The sequence below is a fragment of the Rhineura floridana genome, chromosome 14 (assembly GCF_030035675.1).
Source record: "Rhineura floridana isolate rRhiFlo1 chromosome 14, rRhiFlo1.hap2, whole genome shotgun sequence".
Taxonomy (NCBI): Eukaryota; Metazoa; Chordata; class Lepidosauria; order Squamata; family Rhineuridae; genus Rhineura; species Rhineura floridana.
In genome coordinates, this window is record NC_084493.1 from 16,736,522 (window position 1) to 16,761,601 (window position 25,080).

The 25,080-nt window shown below is 46.0% G+C and overlaps 1 protein-coding gene and 1 non-coding gene across 3 annotated transcripts in view; both read left to right on the top strand.

Moving 5' to 3' along the window:
* Positions 1–1,831: 1,831 nt before the first annotated feature.
* The window catches only part of MFGE8 (milk fat globule EGF and factor V/VIII domain containing), a 40,345-nt gene continuing 17,096 nt past the window's right edge, over positions 1,832–25,080 (top strand). The window contains exons 1-6 of one of the 2 annotated variants that reach the window (XM_061595286.1): positions 1,832–2,030; positions 12,427–12,552; positions 15,602–15,727; positions 16,840–16,953; positions 22,777–22,958; positions 23,737–23,892. In XM_061595286.1, the coding sequence (XP_061451270.1) occupies positions 1,958–2,030; positions 12,427–12,552; positions 15,602–15,727; positions 16,840–16,953; positions 22,777–22,958; positions 23,737–23,892 (777 nt within the window). In that variant the 5' untranslated portion in view covers positions 1,832–1,957. The remainder of the gene's footprint in view (positions 2,031–12,426; positions 12,553–15,601; positions 15,728–16,839; positions 16,954–22,776; positions 22,959–23,736; positions 23,893–25,080) is intronic. The other variant, XM_061595287.1, reaches the window with a different exon arrangement.
* On the top strand, positions 20,817–20,935 carry LOC133370119 (5S ribosomal RNA). Its single transcript, XR_009759071.1, has one exon. It is a non-coding gene; the product is annotated as a 5S ribosomal RNA (ribosomal RNA).

Sequence of the window (25,080 nt, forward strand, 5' to 3'; positions counted from 1 at the left end):
CTTGGGGGGAATAGATTGACAGGTGTGCAAGGCAGGCCCCAAAGTGGGTGTGGCCATCCCATTTCTTTCTTTCTGCCACTCCTTTTTCTCTCTGGTCACGTCCAGATGACCCATTCATTTCAGCATGAATCCCGATTTGTTTGCACAAAGTTTGCATGGAGGTTAGACAACACCAGCTATTTATTGAGCGTTTCATTCTCAGTTATTTGCAGAGAGGTTATGCAATGTTGCATCAAGCGATTGTTAGCCTGTGCATTTCCCTGTCACTTTCCTTGCTGCAAAAAGTCCAGTTTGTGTGCCTGTGTATGTAAACAGGTTTGTTGCACAAAAACTTCAGATTTGTGCAACCTGAGTTTACTGGTATGTGGCTGAATCTAATTGTGCAACCTGAATTTGCCAGTATGCAGCTGAATCCCACCTGCGAAAAAACAACACTCTGGAAGCCCTCTTCCCTATCTCTTTCCACCACACTCCTCTCTTTGTGTTGTGTCTCCTTGATGCCTTTGGGAAGCCTCTGGCAACAGCTCTCTCCTGCTATTGTTACTTGGCAACTGGTATTTAGAAGCATGAAGCCTCCAATCCTTGAGGCAGATATAGGTCACATCCACACCATATATTTAAAGCACTAGTATACCACTTTAACAGTCATGGTTTTCCCCAAAGAATCCTGGGAATTGCTATAAGGATGCTGAGAGTTGTTAGCAGACCCCTCACAGAGCTACAATTCCCAGCACCCTTAACAACTACAATTCCCAGGATTTTGTGTGTGTGTGAGCCATGCCTGTTAAAGTGGTTTAAGTGTGCTGTAAATGTATGGATATGAGATCAAAAGACATCTACATGCCTGGATAGATATACCTAAATAGAAATGTTTTAAACAGGCACCAAAAAGGAAAACAGCGAAGGCACCTGCCTGGTGTCAATTGGCAGGGAGTTCCAAAGTGCAAGCGTTACTACGCTAAAAGAGCTATTTCTTAGAAGTGCGGAATGTGTATTATGTGGCACCTGTGGCAGTTCTGCACCCCAAGTAGGCTGGGCACATATGGGGTAAAGTGATTGATCATGCAAGTTAAATCACTCTTATACCACTCTAACACCCCCTCCCAAATCCTGGGAGCTGTAGTTTGTTAAGGGTGCTGAGAGTCCCCTCACAGAGCTACAATGCCCAACACCCATAATAAACTACAGTTCCCATGAGGACTCTTTGGGGGAAGCCATGACTGTCAAAGAGGTACAAGAGTGATTTCAAAGTATGGTGTGAATGTGACCTTCGTTTGCCAAACGTGGGTATCTATGTACCCCCAGCAGTAGTGTAGTGGCAAATTCAGAAGTGAAGGGTCCCTTCATGATAGTCACAGTGACACCCCTCCCTCTCTTTTTTTGCTGCTGGGTTGAGAATAAGATCCTTATTAATGCCTTCTTCCACAACAACAACAGATGTCCCTATGAGCCAATCAGCATGAAAGGGGAGATTGTTAGCTACTAAAAAGAGTCTTCTCAGGGGCTGACTCACCTCCATTCACTCTGATTGGCTCCAATCAACAGGAGGGTGTTAAGGGATCAGACGCTTCTCAGTGACTAATACCTTCCCCTTTCATGCTGATTGGCTCATAGGATGCTGGAGACATAGGGACCCTGATCCCAAAAAGGTATGGGGTCCAAGACCCCTTGAGACCCTGGACGACTACACCCCTGCCCCCCAACCCCCTTTATCTCTTTACGCCCAAGAAGGCCAAACTGCAGTGTTGTGTACTTAGCTATGTTGCTTCGGCAGCCGGAGCACGTGGCGACCGGGCGTAATTGGCAGGCTCAGCCTGGAGGGAAAGAGGGGGCGGGCTCGCTCAGGCTGCACCGACTGAGTCATTCGCCGACTCGCTTAATCCCTGCAAAGAGCAAAACACAAACAGGCTGGAAGAACTTGCCGAGCTGAGTCCAGCCCGGCGCCGAAGGGATCACCATGAAGGGGTCAGGTTCCTCGCAGCTCGTGCTGGGCCCTTTGCTCGCCTTCTGCCTGCTGGTCGCTGTGAGCAGTAAGTCGGCAACCCAGAATATATCCCCCCTCTCGCTCCCTTTATTGCCGGCTGCAGGCTGCTCCGCAGCGAGTGACGCTGGAGGAGAGGGGGCATCGGTGGGTTGGGTTGTGTAGGGTGGGACCTTGGGAAGCTGCGCGCAGGAGGCTTCCTTGTTAAAGGGTAACTGCTGGGGTTGAGCTCGGTTTATAAGTGAAGCTCTCGAATGGATTACCTTCTCCCCCCCCCCCATCCGGCCGGAAATATTCTGAGCGTTCCAAACGCGCACACGCGGGATAAAATCGCGAAATGCCTGTTTTGAAAGCTAACAGAGCAAGCCGTGTGTGTTCATGCGCGGGGCGGAGTCGGATTGGCCGTACTGACGAAGTCTGCGATCCAGTACCTGCCTACTCAGAAGTAAGCTTCATTGGGTTCAATGGGACTTACTCCCAGGTAAGTGTGTATTGGATGGCTGCAATCCAATACACACTTAGCTGGGAGTGGGTCACATGTATTGGATTGCAGCCGTAGTGATTTAGGGGACACCGTTGTGCTCAAGAGGTCCTGCTCTTAATGATTGCTTTGGCCCAAGACCAGCACTGAGGTCTGACTTTATTTTTATATTTCTAAGGGCCCTGTGCGTTAGGGACGAAGCCTTTTTGCTGAGGCCTCATTTATCAGAGGAAGGCCTGGTTAAGAGGTTTATAGAAATTATGGAGAGAAATATGTGTGTGTGAGGAGGGTGTTAATGAAATCCACTATCTGCTCAATCCCCCAGTTTTAGCCAATTCATATCCTCCCTCTGTATCATTGTACAGACACTAGCTAAGGGGGGGGTACAGTTGGTAAGGGGGGGTTGTGCCCCCTCTCTGTACCTTGAATGGGCCCAGGACTTGATATAGGGATCATCAGACGAATATTTTAGAATGTCAGAAAATGTGGTGCGTATACCTAATTGGGATGGGGGGCGTTTCTGTGGAAATTTAAGTGAAAAGAGAGCACAAGTGGTCTTTCTTTCTTTCATTACTTATTTATTTATTAGATTTATATCCCACTCTTCCTCCCAGTAGGAGCCCAGGGCAGCTTAAGGGTTCAGGGGCATTGTTTTGGGGTAAAATAATCTATTTTCTTATACGCTGGTCCTACGGATGTGGTGTTATGGATGTGATGTTGTTTTTAGACCATCCTATTTCCAGGGCTTAGGGGTGTGGGTGGGTGTTTTAGGAATTTTCTAATAAATCCCCAAAGGGTTCACCTGGATGCTGTGGGTAAGGGGCACAGTAGATGTCAATAGGCTTGTGTGAGCATGAAAGCATTGGATGACTGCAGTGGCTAATTTCTAAAAGGAGTTTAGGTTCATAGGAAGCTGCCTTTATGCTCAGTCAGAGCCTTGCCCCATCTAGCTCAGCACTGTTGACACTGACTGGCAGCGGCTCTCCTAGCCTTCAGACAGGGGACGCTCCCTGCCTGGAAATGTTGATGGTTGAACCAGGGACCTTCTATATCCAAGGCAGATGCTCTACTACTGAGCTGTGACCTTTCAACCAGACACAATCCTGCCTAGAAAAATCACCTGGAAGTTTTACCCAGATATGCACCTCCAGGCTGCAGTTACTCTTTGTTGAAAAGCACTCTGTGGATGCTCAGATGAGCTCCCATTTTTGTATTTTTCATGGCCGAGCTCTATCATTGAGAACAGGTTGTGATGGCCACCAGCTTGGATGGCTTTAAAAGAAGATCAGACAAATTCATGGAGGACGGGGCTATCAATGGCTACTAGCCATGATGGCTGTGCTCTGCCACCCTAGTCAGAGGCAGCATGCTTCTGAAAACCAGTTGCTGGAAGCCTCAGGAGGGGAGAGTGTTCTTGCACTCGGGTCCTGCTTGCGGGCTTCCCCCAGGCCCCTGGTTGGCCACTGTGAGAACAGGATGCTGGACTAGATGGGCCACTGGCCTGATCCAGCAGGCTCTTCTTACGTTCTTATGTTCTTAATCAAATACTAAATCATTTTGACACACAAGAGTCCAACAAATAACTCAATATGATTACAGGAACATTATAAAACTTAACATAATCGTAAAACAAACTATCGATTAAAACATATTGATTAATGACAAGCATGATAAATATTCCAAGAGAAAAGTATAAGAAAATAGTCTGTCACCCCAGCTCAGATGTTACAGCCTCTGACATTTGCTGTCATCACTGCTGCCAGGAAAGGGTTCACAGTGGCACCTCCTTTTATTCATGTCCCAAACGCCAGCCAGAGCCCTCCCAAGGAAGTGCCCCAAGCTGGCTAAGTTGTTGTTAGGCCGGAAAGCAGGGTTAGCATCATCTAGTAGCAACAAAATTATCCTAAATTAATACTGGCGCAATAAAGACAGCTTGGTATAAACAGGAGTCATTTTTGTGTGTGGAAGGACTGCGAGGTCCGTCAAATTCCTGGGCTTAGAATTCCTTCATTCTGTGTGTATTGCTTTTCTGCCAGGCTCTAATTGGGGAAGCTTGTGGTTCTAGTAAGAAAACAAAAAACACCACAGATTCTGCAAGCCTGAATTCTCTCCACCCTTGTTCTAGTGGAGGCACGTTGTTGGACTTGCATCAGGAAGACCTGGGTTTGAATCCCCACTCAGCCATGAAGCTCCTAGCTGACTGTAGGCCACTCATTATCTCTTAGCCTAACCTACCTAAGAGGGTGGTTGTGAGGGACAAAATTAGCGTGCCTGGGAAGAAATCATATATGCTGACCTTGAAGAAAAAACAGAATAAAAATATATTTTAGTGAGAGAATGAAGGCGGACGCTCCTTCCAAACTCTCTTCCAACGCTTGGCAAGGTTCCCCTGTGTGGTCAAAGCCAGGGACTTTTCCTGCTAGGGTTTTACCTGGTTCCTAGGGGAACTGCTGAAGAGGCACAACATACCTTTTTTCCTGGTTGATGGTAAGGGTGGGGGTGGGGGGGCGGAGAGAGTTTCAGTGCCTCCTGCAGAGTGGTGATGTGTACAGGCCTGACCCTATTGCCTGAGCATTGTCTGCCTAAACTCTTGTAACACTTTAGGGCAGAGTCAGCATTGCGGAGTGTTTGTTGGAGAAAAATGAAACTCAGCGTGGGGTGTGTGTATGAAGAGATGTAGCTGGCAGAGATCAGGCTGAATTCTGCATGAATGAAAACTCCAGTGGATTCTGCTGTTGTTGGAAACTGCACTCTATTGACCCCCCCTTTTTAAAAAACTAACTTGTTCAGCAACTGATGGCTTTTAGGCTAGTTCCAGCCCCCGACTGGTGATAAATGTCCCCCCCCACATACATTGTCAATCCCAAAGACACCAATATGGGGGTGAATTCATGAACAGCTTCTGATAATTTGCTGTTGGCATCAGCAGTGGAGGCTTGTCCATTTGGGCTACTGGGACACTGCCTCTCCAACTTCAGTCTGTCTTCATGCAGCCCCCAGTCAGCTTCTCAGTTGCAGCCAGTCCTGGGGGTGACACTGTCTGTTGGCTTCTTAGTCTCAGTGTTGCCCCTTGTAGAACTCAGCAGGGAGGAGGACGTGGATGCAATGAGAATTAGTTGTTTCTGCCTGTCGTTGGCTCTGGCTCCACCTACCCTTAGTCTCCCTGTCTTCTGCCCCATAAGCCACCACTGGGCACCAGCCATCACGGGGTGGGCTCTTGGATTTAACCTCCTCACCTTTTATCGGTGGCTCTCCAGCAAAGCAATTTCTTATTCCTTCTACCAAGCCTTTAGGGAGAGAGCAGGTAAAATGCTGCTCCTACTAATGAATCAAAACTGTTTCCAGGAATGATTTTGGTTTTTCTGGGAGGGGGGGCATGAAACATTAGGGGGGTGTCTAGAGAGAGGGGGAGGTGATAGGAATTGGGACCACTTAGGAGGTGGACTCTAGCTCCAGAACATGTCGTTCACTCTTTGAATGTAAGCAGCCATAAGCCTGGATGTGGGAGGTCCTATTAAAATCCTATGCATGGTGAGCACATGGAAAGAATTTTCTGCGCATTCATGAGGACTAGAAACTTGGTATTCCCCCCCTCCCTGCAATAAATCCTGAGTTTTTCATGCATTTCTGGTTCTTGGAAAGAGACACATTGTTCTCCGGTTTGGGGATATGATTGTGTTGCTCATCTAATTTCCTTGCTCCTCCTGACAGTGAGTTAAGTGATAATTGGGAATTGGTCCTGTCCCAGCAGTCCCGACGCAGGCACACAGCTTTGTTTTAATCATTAGGCAATCCTTCCCTCTCCAAGCAGACAATAGGGTTTTTTTAATCCTTGCCACAAGGATATGTTCCTTTTTTATTGTTTTCTGGTTTGTTTATCAGAGCCAAATGAAATGAGCTTCTGTTTTAATCTGTAAATACCAAAGGTCACAAACATTATTGACCTAAAGCGAGGAGTGGGGGAGGACAAGAATGAAGAAGCACCCATGGGTGTAACTGCTTGGAGCCTTTTTATTCTGTAGGGATAGTCATGTTTGGACTGTTTAAAGCAGATACACAAGAAGGCTTTTGGCACCCTAAAGAGGAATAGACAAGTAGCATAGGACACTTCCTCATACCAGATCAGGCTGCTTGCCCATCTAGCCCAGTCTACTCTACTTTATATAGTATTTTAACCATTTGCATGTATGCTGCTGCCCAGAGAACTTTGGTTTTTGGGCAGCATAGAAATGCCATTAATAAATGACATCAATAATAATGCATGCTCTGACTGGCAGCAGTACTCCAGGATTTCTGACTTGACTCCTATGACTCGTTGCCTGCGATGTGTTCTTTCTAACTTGAGTTGCTTTGGCTTGAACCAGAGACTGTAGGGACACAGGAAACCACCTTACACCAAGTCAGGTGACTGGCCTGCCTAGCTCAGGATTGGCTAATGTTTGGCAGCCTCTCTCAAGACAGCAGTGTTTCCCCAGCCCTACCTGAACATGCTGGAAATTGACCGTGGGACTTTCTACGTGCAAAGTCCTTTGCCACTGAGCTACAGCCCTTTCTCTCATTCCTGCGGAGCATGTGCATTACCACTGACCCATGGTCCTTCCCAATTTAAGCATAATTGTTCAGAGACTAGACCTGCCACCCTCTGCAGAGCAGCCTTCCTCCTACTTGGTGTCCTCCAAGTGTTTTGAACTATAACCCCCATCATCCCTGGCCACTGGTGATGTTGGCTGGGGCTGATGGGAATTGTAGTCCAAAGCAGGCCGGTGAAGGCTGACACAGATGTCATTGGACCCAAGCTCCCACTAGTCCCAGCCAGCAATGCTAGTGATAAGGGATGATGTGGGCTGTAGTCCAGGGCCACTGGTTCCCCATTTCTTGACTAGAGCCTACATCAGAAGTGGGGAACCTTTGGCCCGCCAGATGATGGTGAACTACAACTCCCATCAGCCCCAGCCAATATGGTCACTGGCCAGGGACGGTGGGAGTTGTAGTTCACCAACATCTAAAGGGCCAAAGGTTCCCCACATTGGCCTACGTCATCAGGTGCATGAAGTAATATCCTCTGCTGGATGTTATATGCATGGATTGGGGGCGAGTGGGAGAATGTGAAAAGCGGGGTGGAAAAAAAATGAAACGCAAGAGGCCCAGATGAAAAGCACATGATGTCTGCCCAGGGATTGCCAGCAGCACCTGTGGGAACTATGCCACCTTTGCCAACTGCTCACAAAGCCTTTGAGCCCCCCTCCCCCTCATTGCTCCCTTGCTCATGAAGCTGGTTACCTTTTTCTCCGTTAAAAAAATACCATAGAGCTGGAGAAAGTTGAAAGTGTGACTCCCCCCCCCCATCCCCTTTTCAGTTCCATGTGCTTGGATTCATTCTTCTGGATTTGACTTTTACAAAGGTCCATTGGGAAAGTGAAGTGTGTGTGTGCAGGTACTTCCTGTCTTTTGCGTGGGGCTCTCCTGGGGGAGGGGGCACAAAGTGACTAGAGGTCATGGTGCCTATGGAACACTCAAAAATCCAAATGCGCCCATGGGCCTAAAAAAGGTGGCAACCCCTGATCTTTGCAAACCCCAAACGTATGCAGGATAATCCCTGTTATCATTTACAGCAAAAGCAATTGCTAATAAATGGGGTTCAGTCCAGATATCACCAAGCTGATGCTTCAGGTTGACTTTACAAGAGGCCCCTCTGGCTGAACCCCACCCTCAACAACCTTTAGTTCACTTCTTCTGTGACTATTCAGAAACTCCATCAAACTTTGCCACAACAAATTGATTGTAGCTTCCCTCTGTGGAGGGATGGTGAACCTTGTGTCCCCTGCCAGGTGTTCCTGGCCTAGAACTCCCATATCCCTGACCATTGGCCATGCTGGCTGATGGGGGTTGCCAGTCTCGGGGGTCATGGATTCCTCCCTACTCAACCAGTTTTCTGCCTTGAGTGAGTGAGAGAGCACCCTGGTCTCAAGGGAGTCCTTAACAACACTCAAGTTATTTGTTTAATTGACAGAAGCTTAATACCTTTAAAAGCTGCACAGAAAGAAACCTGTGTAGGAATCTTCAGATGTTGGTTTCCCTACTCGAAGCCTGGAGATCCGTTCCATGAAGAAGGTGGCAAAACATCACCTTCCTCGTTCACAATGATCAGACATGGGGTAGGGCCACAGTTCAGTGGTAGAGCATTCAGTGGTAGAGTTTAATCCCTGGCACCTCCAGGGAGGGCTGCGAGAAAACCCTGCCCGAAACCCCGGAGACCCACTGCCAGTCAGAGTAGACAATTCTGAGCTAGATGGACCTAGGGTGCTGGGGCCCTGACATTGGCCCAAGGATGCCAAGTTCTGAAGCTGGCTCTGCTTCAGGCTGTTTACACTTCAATAGGCATTGCCCCAGCACAATAGAATCAAATATAATTTTTGCAGCCTTAAGGGCTAGAAACATGTTTTTGTTTTGTTGTTAAATTAAAACTTGGGTTCACTGGAGGTGGGAAAAAAATGGGTTTTCAGACACTTTAATTCTGGAGTCAGTACAGTCTGTATTTTTTCTTATGCTTTTGCATGACTGTGGCACCCATACATGATTGCAGTGCGTTTCTGTTCAACCATCTTTTTTCTTAGAAGACACTTACCGTTATTATTTTTATTATTATTTTACAATAACTTGGTCGTCACACTCTGTGGGACCCTGGTCCTTAGTTGCCACCAAATGTCCCACAGAGAGGGCAGAGGGACATGGAAGGCAGCTAAATACTCCTGCTCCTTTGGGACGGAGTCAGATCGGAAGCGGAACTTCTGATTCCAATGGCTGTCTCCTCCTCCCTGGCTGTAACTGTTGGCAGCGCATTGACAGAGGGTGAGGTCATCCAGAACCAGCCAAGGCTGCAACACAGGCAGTGATCTGATCTGGTGCCCAAGCTCTGTTGCTTTTACCCCTCAAGGTTGGCTGTAGGAGCTGACGGAGCACCCCTTCAACATTGTTTCGAGCCGCTTTTCTGCTTGGCCCGTTTGTTGAGCGGAGTGTCAGGAAGTGAGATTAACCCCAGGGACAATGTCTATAAAAAGGCTTCCAGGCAATAATGCTCAGCAGAGTAGTTTAAGCTAATGAAAGCTGTGTGTCGCAAGCCAATGGTGGGAGAGTGCGCATTAAGTTCCTAGCCCAGATAACCAGGGAGCCTTGGAGTTATTTTTGGAGACTCTCATCTCGGCTCCTTCACAGCAATGGTGGGAGATTCAGAACGGGCAAAAGGAAAGTTGGAGGCAGCATGCTTTAGAATAACAGTGGCTGGAAACTGCAAGAGGAGAAAGTGTTCTGCTTGCCGGCTTCCCACAGGCATCTGGTTGGCCACGGTGAGCACAGGATGCTGGACTACACAACAATGGAATCAATTATCTAGAGAAGTAGTGGGCTCTCCGACACTGGAGGCATTCAAGCGGCAGCTGGACAGCCATCTGTCGGGAATGCTTTGATTTGGATTCCTGCATTGTGCCGGGGGTTGGACTTGATGGCCTTATAAGCCCCTTCCATCTCTACGATTCTATGATTCTATGACTATAATGGTCATTGGTCTGATCCAGCAGGCTCTTCTTAGGTTCTTATGTACTTCTTCATATAGAAAGTACTTCCGTACACGGCGCATAGTTTAAACTGCGCAATTCTTTACCCGCAAGAGGGTAGTGATGGCTATCAGCTTGGATGGTTTCAAAAGAAGATGAGACAGGTTCATGGAGGATAAGGCTATCAATGACTCCACTGCCAGAGGCAGCCTGCCTTTAAGTGCTAATTGCTGGGCACTGCAAGTGGGGGGAGGGTGCTACTGGGTCCTGCTTGCGGGTTCTTCATAGGCATCCTGGTTGGCCACTGTGAGGACAGGATGCTGGACTAGAATGGAACTTTGGCCTGATCAAGCAGAGCTCTTCGTATGTTCTTAAGCACTTCTTCACAGAGCGCATAGTTAAACTAAGAAATTCCCTGCTACAGGATGTGGTGGCAGCTACAAGCTTAGTTATGCTGAAAGGGGATTAGACACATTCATGGAAGATAGGGCTATTAATGGCCACTAGCCACAATGTTTATGCTCTACTGGTGCTAGAGGGTGGCATCAGGGGCCTGGGCCCCAGGTCTTGTGCTCCAGGCCTTGGATCTCCTGGCCCTTCTCTCCCTTCCCTTTTGCAAAAAAACCCCTTTGTTTACAGGATGATTTTTCCCTCTGAAAGTTGGCCTAAATTTGCATCTGTTGAAGAGGGCTTTCTCTGAAGAGTTCAGCCAGCCGTTTTACATTGCATATTGACTATATACTGACTCTTTGTTGACTATTCAATGGGAAGCTGCACTTTAAAGCTTTTAAGGTCTGTTTCTTAGACTGTTTTGCAGTGGAGGCTGGCGCCCATTGAGACTGGCGAGGCAGAAGGCAGGGAGGCCAGTGGCAGGTAGAACCAAAGCAAGCGTCTGGCAGAGCAGCAGCCAATGACAGGCACAGCCAACTGATTCTGGTTTTGTCCCCACCTTCCTCCTTGCTGAGTCCTGTAAGGGCAACCCTGAGACTGAGGAGGAGGAGGCTGGCAGGGAGGGTCACTCCCTGGACTGGCTGTAAGGAAGTGAGCAAGCAAGCAAGCAGGCAGGTGTGGGCTGGATGAGAATTTGGTGGGACGATGCTCCATGTCAGCATCCACTGCTGTTAGGTATACTGAATGTTTACTATATTTTTTATTTATTGTTACATAAATATCCTTCCTTTTCTCCAAGGCAGTAGTGTAGTGGCGAATTCAGAAGTGTAGGGTCCCTTCATATTACTCATAGCCGTGCCCCCTGCCCCTTTTCGCTGCTGAGCTGAGAATGAGATCCTTGTTAACGCCTTCTCCCACAACAACAGATATCCCTAGGAACCAATATGCATGTTAGCTACTGAGAAGAGTCCTCTCAGTGGCTGATTCACCACCTTTCTTTCTGATTGGATCCAATTGGCAGGAAAGCACAAGGAAGCCTTCTAGAAGAACACTTCCTTTCATGCTGATTTGCTTGCAGGATACTGGGAGACACTGGGACCCTCCTAGGACCCTGTTCCCAAAAAAGTAAATGATCTAGAACCCCTTGAGACCCTGGGCGGCTACACTCCTCCTCCAAGGAGCTCAAGGTGGCATACATGGTTCTCCTCCCTCTCCTCATTTTATCCTCACAACAACCTTGTGAGGTAGGTTAGACTGATAGATGGTGACTGGCTCAAGGTCCCCCAGCGAGCTTCACGGCTGAGTGGGGATTTGTACCCTAGCCTCACAGGTTGTAGTTCTCTACTCTACACCATCTTCTGATTTTTGTTGCATGTCACTCTGGAGACATTTGTTGGGAAGTGTTTTATAGACCCTTAAAGAAACACATAGAAATTATGTATAAATTAACATATGCAAATTTTGTGTTACGGGCATGTGCCCCAAGCCTTGTTGACAACCAGGCAACTCTCCTGCCTCCAGGATTAGAGGCAGAGATGGCGGTGGGGGGGACCCTTTTCAGCCCAAGGGCCACCTTTCCTTGTGGGCCACCTTCTGGGGGCTGCACGGCAGTGGTGGGAGGGGCCAGAGGCAGAAGTGGGTGGAGCAAAGGCTATGACTTGCTTACCTTTGTACTGTAGGCAAAAACCAGAGTTTCCTGCACACATGCCTCCATGTAGACAAGCAAGAGGCATGATCACAGTTCGAGGACACATTCCAACCAGGTCAAAGCACTCGAGGAGGGGAGGGATGTGGCCTAGGAAGAGTCCTAAAAGCTGGACAGAGAGGCCTGGAGGGCCACATTTGGTCCTCAGGCCTGAGGTTTCCTAACCAAAAGAACATGCTCTACCACTGAGCTGTGGGCCCTCCCCAGGAATGCAGATCATCATCCTGGCCCCTTCTGTACTTACGGCTCAGAAGTGGGCCGGGGCTCTTTCTTTGGCAGTTGTTACTTTGCACTGACTTTTGCATCCTTGGTTTTCCAGGTGACTTCTGTGTAGTGAACAAGTGTCAGAATGGAGGGACGTGCCTCACTGGCATCACTGAATCTCCTTTCTTCTGCATCTGTCCAGAAGGCTTCACTGGGATTGATTGCAATGAAACTGAGAAAGGTAAATGCAGTGTTAGCAGAGCACAGAGTCTCTTTATAAGTTGGGCAACAGAATATTACAAGCGGAAGCCCATATCAGTTCGGTGCTTGTGGTTTTGTGTATGTAGCAGAGTCCTTCAGGGACTGTTGACACTCCCTGATTCATACATGCGCAAGCTCAGTTCTTATATTAATGCATAGTCGCGCATACCATTGATGTTAAATGTACATGTGTGTGCGCAAACTAGGGATGGAAAGATCTCTTCGTTTTGGTTCTCTCAGTTTCTCATTTTTCCAAACTTCAATCCAGTTCTCCACATTTCTGCAGCAATTTGCAATTTTTTTAAAAAAAAAACATCCTCATGAAAATTCTCCAGGATTTTACTGCAAGTGTCTCCTAATAAACACATTTTTGTAGGGAGGTTTTCTAATGTACACATTTTTGCAAGCTGTTTCTCATAATGTAATGCATTCTTGCATGTTTTTTACTCATATATTTATTGTTATGCACCCTTTCCTCCAATATTTTCATTTTTGTAAATGTTGGTTGGCGAACTGCATCTCAACATGCGAATTTTGAAGAATGGCTGTGTTTTGGTTCTCTTATTGTTTCAGAAAGTCTGAATTTGATAGATTCGGCTTGAAATGCGAACTGAATCTAAATTCTCACCTATCGCTTGTGCGCACACAGACGTAACATTAGGGGTGTGCACGCAAACACTCCTCATGCTAATCAGGATCCCTCCTTTATGTGGAAGAGCAGAAGGCACCTTCTCACCTATGCCAAATATGGGGAGAGGAAAGGATAACCTGTGAGGGCCTCATGCTTTCTATAAATGTCTGAATCCTCCTATATTCTCTCTCTGTCTCTCTCTCACACACACATACACACGCATCTTCTGACTGATATTTTGGTAGCGTTTCCTGTTCCCTTTTTCACCAACAGCAGACTGCCTCACTCATAGACTTCATTTCCTAGCAGCTTTTAAAATTAATAAGCTGCTGGAATGTTCATAAACATTCCATAGCACCGCAGTAGCTGAACCAATGGTTCAATAAATCAAAGCCAGGGTTCTTACAGCCAATAGCTGGAGAGGTGTCAAAGACTGCATCTTTGTTTCTATATTTTTGAGTGCATCTGGAAACCAGATCCTATGAGGAATTTTTGAAAGAGCTGGGCTTGTTTAGACTGGAGAAAAAGAAGCTTAAGGGGAGACTTCAAATATCTGAAGGACTGTTACAGAGAAGATGGAGCTGGCTTCCTGTTGTTTCAGAGGACAGGGCTAGAATGAAAATAATACATAAATAAGTCATGGGTGGAAATGACAAAGAAGCAGATTTCAGCTAAATGGTAGGAGAAACTTGCCAATGGGAAGAGGTATTCGGGATTGGAACAGGCTGCCTCAGGAGATACTTAAACAAAGGCTGCCTGGGCATCTGTCAGGGATACTGTAGTTGTACGGTTCTTGCATTTGGTGACAGCAGTGGGGGGACCTCCAAGGTCCCTTTGAACTCTTAAAGTTCTATGATTTTGAGAGTGAATTGGCCAAACCATGTTTTCTTTTGTTTGTGCTTCAGTTTCATACCACATCTTGCTCGTTAAAAACCATAGCGAGTGCCCTGAAATTTAATCAAGCACTCGCCTTTCACATGGGAAATGGATATAAGTAGAACCTGCAACCAAACATTGCAGTGTGTAGCTCTTCCTAGTGTCCAGGAAGCCAGCTAGCCATGCCCTTTTCCAAAATGCTCCATTCCATCACCCCCTGTTTTTCTGCTGATTTCTTTTTCCAGCTGACACTCTGCATTCCGTAGCTACTGACTATGCTCCATTCTCATCGGGCTGTTTACCCCTCTCCCTGGTTAAAATCTTTTTTTCTTCTTCTGCAAGTCTTGGGGTCGCCTTGAGCATGCTGTCACCTCCCTCTTGTTTCTTAGTGACCCTATTTTGGCTCTGCAGCTGTCGGCGTTCTCCATCTGAGTTTGCTGTTAAGAGGAGTGATTTGGACCTTTTTTAGTGCATGTGAACCATTGGCAATATTATTTTAACAGTGTTGCATCTTTTAGGTCTACACAGAATAGAAAGAGCACCAGACATTCCCCACATTAGAGAATATGCCATCTGTAATGGTTGTGCTGTTCCGGTGGTGGTATATGCCCAGTTTTTCTATGAAAATTGAAAAAAAAAAAACCTTCCATTGGAACTTCAGCTCTGGTAGACTTCAGAGACGTGGGATCAGTTTCCTCTTAGGTTACCTCCAGACTGTCAGATTTTTTGCAGGTGGGATTCAGTGACATGCAAGAAATGTACATGCACAATCAAAGTGCAAAGTGAGTTGTGCAATTAAAGTGGATTAAAGCTTTCCGGTGCAACAAATCCACCAAAAAGGACTCTTCTCACTTAGGAAAGTGAGATGGGAATGCACTAAAAAGTATAGGCAAATTAGTAACAGGAAGAAACCTCTGTGCGAGCAGACTGGGGTGAATGTTTATTATCATATAACCTCCTCACAAACAAATGTGAACAATTGCTCAACAGAGAGCCGACATCGTATAACATCTGTGTAAGCAAATTTGGATGGATGCTCAATAATTAGGTTGCCTGGAGGAGCCCAGATAGGGAAATGCCGAAGAGGTACAGCCTGATTTGGCTCCTGGCATAAGCTTTCCAGGTGGCCTCAAAATCTCTCTGCTTCAGTGCTTTGTGATAATACTTAACCTATTTTACACTCTTGCTGTAATCATTCCAGAGATAGTGTACGTGAAGCATGTCAGCCATGCTAACTAATATTACAATATTTTGTTACTGCATTGCACTGCAGAATATATTTTGCACTTGGTTGGTTTTCTCTTCAAGCCATGTTCATGACATGCACATTTCATTTGTTTGGAAACAAGATTCACTTACCAGTTACTAAATGCAAGTCAGCAGCTGCTCATGATTTCTTTGCTAATCTCTCTCCTGAACCAGTTGGATTTACATCCTGCTCTTACAGATCTACCAGGTGACTATGACAGTCTCTTGTCCCCATGTTGACATTGATTGCTTCTTCTGTATCTCTTCTCTGCAGGTCCCTGCTACCCAAATCCCTGCCAGAATGGTGGTGAGTGCCAGCAGCTTCCTAACCGGGGCGACGTCTTCACTGAATATATTTGTGTGTGCCCTTCGGGGTATGAAGGCAAACACTGCCAAAACAGTGAGTGTGAGATGTCTTTTATTGATTGATTTTGTTCGTTATTTGATTTATATCCCGTCCTTCCTCCCAGCAGGAGCCTAGAGAATGTTTTTGGGAATTTGGTGCTGTAAACGGAAGAACGATAACCTCGGAAGTATGATAACCTCAGTTTCATCATTTTAGCTTCTAGTGATAGTTCTGGTTTAATTTGTTCTAATTGGGTGTTAAGAACAAATTAAACCAGAACTGTCACTAGAAGCTGAAATTATGAAACTGAGGTTATCATACTTTGGACACATCATGAGAAGACATGATTCACTAGAAAAGACAATAATGCTGGGAAAAACAGAAGGGAGTAGAAAAAGAGGAAGGCCAAACAAGAGATGGATTGATTCCATCAAGGAAGCCACAGACCTGAACTTACAAGATCTGAACAGGGTGGTTCGTGACAGATGCTCTTGGAGGTCACTGATTCATAGGGTCGCCATAAGTCGTAGTCGACTTGAAGGCACATAACAATGAAACGGAAGAACAGTCTTGCTGGCTTGGAACCAAGAGTCCATCTAGCCCAGTATCATGTTTCTAGCAGTGGACTGCCAGGCGCCTCTAGGAAGCTCACAAGCAGGGTCTGAAGGCAACAGCCACCTCTTGTGATTCCCTCTGTGTTCCTAGTGGATACGATGAAATCTTTAGCATGTGAGGCATTGTGCAACAAGCAGCTGTGTAGGAATACAGGAAACTATGTTAACAAAGTGGTACTCTCTCACTCACTGGAAGTCCTCAAGCAGAGGCTAGATAGCCAACTGTTGGAGATGCTGTAGGCCTGACATTTCCTGCATTGATCAAGGGGATGGACTAGATGACCTACAAGCCCCTCCCTTTAATAACTAATAACCATTCAACAAAGAAACTACCATTTCTCTGTCTTCTGGCAACAAAAAAAAGTACCACCAAAGATTGTAATGGCAAATTCTTTGCCTTTCGTATCTTCTGTTTGGCCAAGGATGAATTTACAAGATTTTCAGTCTTAGGATATGGCCAATACATATGATTATTTCTTTAGTCCAAGGGTGGTCCTGACTTGGTTGGATTTGGGGGGTGCGCAACTCAGCTCTTTTTTCTTTTGGCCACAGACATGAACGAATGCTCTTCACGGCCATGTAAGAATGGAGGGACCTGCTTGAATCTGAACGGTGACTATGCCTGCAAATGCACTTCACCCTACCTGGGGAAGACCTGCCGTGTCCGTAAGTTCCTGGTCAGGGATGGTGGGCGTGTGGAGGCAGGGTGACAAAGTGAAGAATTGACTTGCAAGATCAGACCGTCTCTACAGAGGTGGGCAGCCAATTGCCTTCTTGATGTTGTTGAACTACAACTCCCATTAGCCCTGACTATTGGCCATGCTGGCTGGGGCTGATGGGAGTTGGAGCACCCAGCATCATCTGGAAGGCCACACGTTTGTCATTCCTTATCTATCCAAATATTCTGTTCACAAAAAAGTGGCGAGCCACATGCCCTGGGGGACCTTATAGAAAGCACTGTGGTGGAGTGGTTTGAGTGTTGGACTAGGACCTGGGAGACCAGGATTGCAATTCCCACTCAGCCATGAAGCTCACTGGGTAACCGTGTGCCAGTCACTTGGGCCTCTCAGCTAACCTACCTCACAGGGTTTATTTATTATTAAATGTGTTTATTTATTAAATTTATATCCCACCCTTCCTGCCAGTAGGAACCCAGGGTGGTTGTTGGGATAAAATGAGGAGATGAAAGAACCACGTATGCCACTTTGAGCTCCTTGGAGAAAAAGTGGGATATAAATGCAAGAAATAATACAGGTGATTAACTTAAGTTTATTTCTTGCATTTACATCCCGCCTTTCCTTCAAAAAGCACAAGGCGATATTCATGGTTTTTCCTGCCTCCCCAGATTGTATCCTGACAACAGCCCTGTGAGGTAGGTTAGGCTGAGGGAGAGAGTAACTAGCCCAGTGGGCTTCACAGGTAAGTGGGGATTTGGACCTGGTCTTGGTCTGACTTTCTCACCACTATACCAGAACCTTGTACTCGGAATTATACTGAAGAGTATGCACGTCAAATATGCACCCCCCCCTTAAAATTCTGTTCATCTAATTTTTGTATGGTACCTTAACATAGAGAAATGTTGCAAAATCCTGTATGCCAGGTTTGGGGAACCTTTGGTCCTTCAGATGTTGCCAAACTACAATTCCCATCAGCCCTAGCAAGCATGGCCAATGGCCAGGGATGATGGGAGTTGTTCCCCAAACCTGCTGTATGCCTATAGTAAACTGATCTTCCAAGTGTTGTTTCTTATGCAGCCGAAATGGCACTATATATGCACATGGGGGAAGTACCCACCAAAAAGTTAGGGAAAAAACCTAGACTGAAGAGAGAGCCCCCAAACAGCCCAATGAGGACTGAGCATGCTCAGTGGCCCAGGAATATGAAACCTCTGTGGGGCAGGGACTGGAAAACTGGGATGGTGGAATGGAGTATCCTGGAAGAAAGTGTTGCTGGCTCGCTAGCACTCTAAACAGGAACATTCCACGCTGCAACATTTTGTTGCAGGGTTCCCTTCTCTTGTTTTGCAGAAGTTGTTCAGTTTTTGCTAGTCACTGGGGAGGAGTTGGGGGAGAGCTTGCTATGTAGCATCCTGAAGCCCCACCCTCAATCACTGGAAGTCTTCAGTCAAGCCCAGTTTGATTTCTCAGATTTCACTAAGTATTGCATATACCACGGATTGGAACACTTCGGGCCTTTCGGATCTACTTTTTTTAAAAAAAAACTAGACAGAGGTATATTAAGATTGTTGCAAAGTTTATTGAATCGGGATTTGTCAGAACTCAGCCGCAGGCAGCCATGGGAGCCTAGGGTTACACCAGTGGCCACAATATGGGCTCCTTTTGGGAGGAAGGGAGAATTATTATTATTTATTATTATTACTACTACTACTACTAGTACTACTGGAGGGAGAGAGTGGTTAAGTCAGAGAACTGGTCAAGAGCCAGGAAAGTCTATTATTGCCCAGTTAGTCGGAAAAAGAAGCTTTTTATAGCCCTTCTGGAGAGCAGGTGGGTAGAGTCATTCCAGTAGCTGGGAACCCTTTGCCCCTTAGGGGGATGTTCCAACCTATCGCTCTGGTGATTCACTCCCAGGAATGGAAAGATATATCAATTTCAGTTCTCTCAGTTTCTCATTTTTCCAATCTTATATTCAGTTCTCCACAGTTCTGCAGCAGTTCACGATTTCTTTTTAAAAAAAGATCTCATGACATTTCCCCAGCATTTTAGTGCAAATTTCTCCTAATAAAAACGTTTTTGTAGGCTGTTTTGACTAATGTACACATTTTTGGAAAGCCATTTCTTGTCATATAATACAGTTTTGCATGTCATTTTCATTCATATATTCATTTTTATACCCACTTTCTTCTAGTATGTGCAGGTTTGTAAACGTTGTTTGGCTGGCCAACTGAAAGAATTAGCCCGCATTGCCCTCTTGGCCAATCTTTACACATGTTAATGAAGGCACTTGACAGACTTGGCTGAATCCATTAACTTATGAACGGAGCTAGTCTGACCAATAGAGCAGGTTTTTTTCATTTGCAGATCCCAAATCAGAGGCTGGCAAGGGGATTCATTGAAATCATCCATCTCATCCCGCAAATCCCGTAACAGTATTAAAAAATGTCTCCGGGGAGCAATGCACGTTAAATGGGCACACAATTTCATGATGATTTTTTCCAAAACCTTGACACTTAAACAAAAAATTAAGCAAACTGAACAAATGAAAAACGAAAATGTACCGATTGTCCATCCCTGCAAGAAACCCTCCCGAGTGTTAGCTAACATTCCTTACTCTCTCTTTTAGGCTGGTGTGTGCTTGCCCAGCTCCTGTGAACGCCACCCATGTTTACACATTATCGATAATTACCATGTAATTGTCTGCTTGACTTAAGTTAACATGAAGTGATGGGGAATCTAAATCTCCTCAAATGTCCTCTGCGCTTCTTTTCATGTTTCAGCTTCTTGGTGACATTCTTCATGCATAAACAAATTAGACACTAAAATGTGGTGAGACTCATTGTTATGCTAGATAGCGCTACAAAGATTCCCCCCCCCTTCCTTATCTTGGCGGTTTAATTCTTTGCTGGAAAAATGGAGCAGGAAACAGCAGCTTGACAACAGCAATACTTTGAAGTTGCTCATAGGTGAACTGAGGCTTGCACCCGATTCCACGGTTTGTAGTTGGAGATCAGGGGTCTCTCAAACCCCCAGAATCCCTGGCTATGTGGAGCAGCCTATCCTTTGCAGCTAGATTATATTAGATTTGTTTATTTGTATATAGTCATCCAACCATCACAAAACAAAAGTTGAGTGGAATGAAAGTGACATAAGGCAACATCAGTCGAAACTAACTCAGACCTAAATAAACAACATAAACATACTTAAAATAACGAATTTCCCTGGCAGATCCCAACATGCCTCCTTTTTAAAAGGGGGGAAATGTTGCTCTTTTAACAAATATTAAAATAACATGGAGTTGTAGACAACTAAGTCCTCTGTAGACCCATTGAAATTAATGGACCCAAGTTAGTGGGGCTGCTCTGAGTAGGACTAGCAGTGGATACAACCCATGGGATGGAATAAAATGATTTCATGGAAATCTGGAAAAAAATCTGTAAAGGCGTAACACAAAACTTCAAATTTTGAATCTCCCAGACTAGACATGGCATACTGTCTTAAGAGGGGCCAGTTTAGAGATGGCAATCCCTTCTGCTTGCTGGCTCCAAATAAGCTAGGTTAGTCCAACTTGGGGAGAGAATGTTAGGTGGAGTTGGAGAGCAAGGAGCTCAACCCTGCTCTGATTTTAATTACTTATGGAACAGCAAAAGACAGCATTTATATTCAGTGGTGGAGCACATGTTTTGCATGCATCAGACAATGGTGGCTTGTTCATTAGCAGGAGCATGCAACCTTTCTAGACCTTGGACCAGGGATTAGGGGGTGTTCAGGGGTGTGTGTGATGCCTAGCTAGTTGGTTAGCACAAACCCTAGGATCGACATCCCATAATTGCATAGCGTAATTCCCTTCTTGCCTACAGCCATACTACCCTGAACATGCCCGATCTCGTCTGATCTCTGAAGCTAAGCAGGGTCAGGCCTGGTTAGTACTTGGATGGGAGACCTCCAGGGAACACTAGGTGCCGTAGGCTTAGAGGAAGGCAATGGTAAACCACCTCTGAATTCCTCTTACCATGGAAAACCCTATGGATATATCCAAGACAGATTCATAGGTTCGCCATAAGTCGTAATCGATTTGAACACACATAATAACAACAAAGTTCCCGTCTCACTTCCTCTCAGGTCCCTTTTCAAACAGCAGTTGCTGATCTCTCAGCCAAGCTAGGGCTCACCGTTTAAAAAGTGCCGGAGAGAAAGAGAGCCACCCTTACCACCTAGTAAACATGTAGGCTGCTAAGCATTGCCCCATCCAAAGGCTCAGTGATTTTTGTCCCCCTAGCAGAAAGTCCCTGAAATGCAGGGCAGTGTTACAAAGGGCGGCGGGGAAGATTTGGCACTATTCTACTAGAACCCATCTGCGTCTCAAACATGCATTTGGGGACCAACTTCTTAACAATTTTTAACCATATATTTGTTGCTGTTGTGACCCACCTTTAGATCCGTCCATGACCCAGTGGTGGCTCAACTGCCAGTTGAATGCATTAAAGTGGGGGGGGGGAGACGACCTCAGGCCAGTGGGCTGAATACGGCCCTCCAAGCATCTCCGTACGGCCCTCAAGTTACTCCCTAGGTGAAACCCATTCCCATGCCACAGTTCTGTCTGTCCCTGCTCCGCACCCTCCTCTAGTGTGTTTGCCTAGCTAGAATGTGTCCTTGCACTGCAATCATGCCTGTTTCTTGCCCAGTTGGAGGGTGTAGAAACCTCTGAATTTTGTGTGGCTGGAATGTGGCCTACCATGCAAAGATAAGCTCTCATCCATTGCTCCACCCACTTTTGCATCTGGCCCTGCCCAGCCTTGGCATACAGCCCCCGGATGTCCATGGGGGAATGTGTCCCTCAGGCTGAAAAAGTTTCCACACCCCTGCATGACAAGATCTCCAGTGGTAGAACTTGGAAGAAAGATCTGTGCTTGAGACTTTGAAGTGCCACTGTGACCAACCTGAGCTTTGTAGTCAATAATCTGATGCTGTCACCCTTTTCACAGGATAATTCTGTGTACTCTGTTTTACTTATTTATTACTTGTATAGTGCAAACTGTGTATGTGGGTTTTACAGTAGAGGTGAGAAACCTGTTTTAGCTCAAGGGCCACATTTCCTTCTTGCGGACCTTCCAGTGTTGAGTGGTGCCAGAGGCAAAAGTGGCTGGAGCAACAAATATCCATTTTTACCTTTGTACAGTAGGCTAGTTTCCACATATATTCACACACATCCCTTCTCTGTTCTCCATCCAGGCAAACAAGAGACAGTGGGGTCACTGACATCAGGTGATGCTGCGCTTTGAAGCCCCGATTGTTGGAGCTTCAAAGCACAGAGTGGGGTTGTTTGAAAGCTTTTTTGCAGACAACCCCATGCTACTCTTTGAACGTCTGAAAACTGGTTTTCAGATGTTCAAGGAGCAGTGCTGGGAGGGAGAAGCGGTTTCCACTTCCGCTTCCCCCTTCTGGAGCAGGATGTGCTCCCATCACCCATCTGCTTCAGAGAAACAATCGGGAGCTCACTTTAAGTGCCCAGTTGCTCCTGTGAAGGCCCACCCTTACCTGCCTAACACCTGCTGCTGTGTATGATGTCAGGTGGGTGTGGCTTCCCCCAAACAGCCTGGCAGGCCAAATGGGGAGGCTTGGCATGCCGGGTTTCTTTCATGGGCTGAAAGTTCCCCACCTCTGGTGCAGGATGTTATTTGTCTTGCTCCTGTTTTCTCTCTCTCTCGTCCGTTCTGCCCTGTTGCCTCCCTTCATGTTTACAACATTTTCTTCTTCTCTCTCCCCCCCACCGCACCTCACCCCACCCTATCTGCTTGGCCACCTACTCCAGGTTGTGCAAACTTACTTGGCATGGAGACGGGTGCCATTTCGAACACGCAGCTGGCAGCCTCTTCTGTGCATTACGGCTTCCTTGGCCTGCAGCGCTGGGGTCCTGAGCTCGCTCGCCTCAACAACCGGGGAATTGTGAACGCCTGGACCTCCAGCAACTATGACAGGAGCCCTTGGATTCAGGTATCAGTGCGATGAGATGCAGCCAGTCCTGTGCAGGCTTTAAGAGGTGCAAAAAGCCAAGCAAGGAGAGTTTGCTCCAACACCAAACTGGGAAGGTTGGTCGATATCTGTGTCTCACTGGGTGGCACAGGAGAAGGGCAACCTCACCCTCCAGTACTAAGTGTTGAACCCCACAGCAGGGACAGCTATTGAGGTGGAAAATTAACAAAATGTGTATACCTCGAAGTGGTTTACCCCTCTCCCCTCCCAAAAAAAGCCTTGCAATGCTTTCCAGTGTTGATCAGGCCAGAGCTTTGGTGACTCTCTAATGCAGGGGTGGGGGATCTCAGGCCTGGAGGCCAAATGCAGCTCTCTAAGCTTTCATATCTTGCCCTGGGAACTTTCCCTGTGCCACACCCCTCACTGGTCCCACTTTGTATTTTTGCCTGGCTGGAATGTGGTCCTTGAACTTTGATTGTGCTCTTTGCTTGCCTGCCTGGATGGAGGACAGAGTGTGTGTAGAAACTAGCCTGCAAAGATACAATTTACATTTACCAGTCCATGCAATTTTGCCACTGGCATGTGGCCCCTGGAAGGCTGCCTAGAAGAGAATGCGGCCCTTGGGCTCAAAAAGGTTCCCCATCCCTGCTGTTAAGGGAGAGAATTCCAGTAGTTTCAAAAACATTTACTTGGACTGGTTTGTGTGAGTCTGCTGGGCTCCTACTGGGAGGAAGGGTGGGATATAAATCTAATAAATAAATATATAAATAAATAAAGACTTCCTTTTCACCACTCACAGGCAAACCTGCTGAGGAAGATGAGGCTTTCTGGCATCGTCACACAAGGGGCACGTCGTGTAGGGAGGCTGGAGTATGTCCAGGCCTACAAACTAGCCTACAGCCTCGATGGGCACGAGTTCGTATTCTTCAAGGATGAGGAACAAGATGACGATAAGGTGAGCAAAGGCAAGGGGAACAGCCTTAGCTGAGGGGAGGCAAAACAAGAAAGTGGACTTTGAGGTGAAAATGTCCTTTTCAATAGGACTAAAACTGTTTTTAGATGCATTATCTTGTTTTCCTAACAGCAGCCTCCCCATGTAGGTCAGCAAAACGATGCCCTTATTCAGACCTTTTGTATTGTTATTAATTTTAGCAAATTTACCAAAGAATAAAAGAGAAAAATAAAAGAAGGAAAATAAATAATATAGAAATAATTTTTAAAAACCCACTGTCAGCTCACATTAAGGAAATGATAACCATCAGGACATCTATCTTAAGTTAAACATATAAGTTATAAGACCTCCAAGTGTCCAAATAGGTATCCACACAGAATGAAATACATTCCCATGTAGCCAGGGCAATGAGATCCTCAGACCGTAGCGTAAACAGACGGTGAGTGTTTATCCTTCCAGGCTTGACGTATAAGTGTCTTAGCGACCATAGAAGTGGAAAAATTCACTTTTCTTGTCCTGGTGTTAATCCCCATACTACAGGAGTATAATTTAAAAGTACATGAACATCTGCAAATAGCAAGGATTTCACCTGTACAAAATTGATATGGCCAGTAATTTCAAACCAGAAAAAATATATATCACTGGAGCCCTGTTAGCTGCCGAAAGTGGCTGTGTGATTGTTCCTGCCCAAAATATACAAAAAATGCATATACTAAGGTAAACTCTGCATAAACATGCATATATTAGTGAAAACAACATACAAAATGCATTATACTGGAGAAAATAAAAATAATAGGGAAAATATGCTTTGCAAATATTGGTATATTAGGCAAAACAGCATCCATGAATGTGTATATTAGGAGAAATTGCCACAAGAATGCTGATGAATTTTCATCAGCCTCGACGGATGTAAGTTTGTGTTCTGCAAGGACGAGGAAAAAAACCCTATCTATTTATTTAAAAAATTGCAAACTGATGTGGAGGACTGAACTTAAGACTGGAAAAATAACAGACTGAGAGAAACCAATACATTTCACCCATCCCTACTCTGAGGGTCCAAGCCCTGAGGTCCCATCTTCCCTGTCTCCTGTAGATTGCTGCAGTTCCAGCCTCTTTCAACCAGAGAGTAAGACACTTTTTAGTTCTTCTCACTCAGTGAATACTAACAATGCTTCATTCATTGTGCTGCAG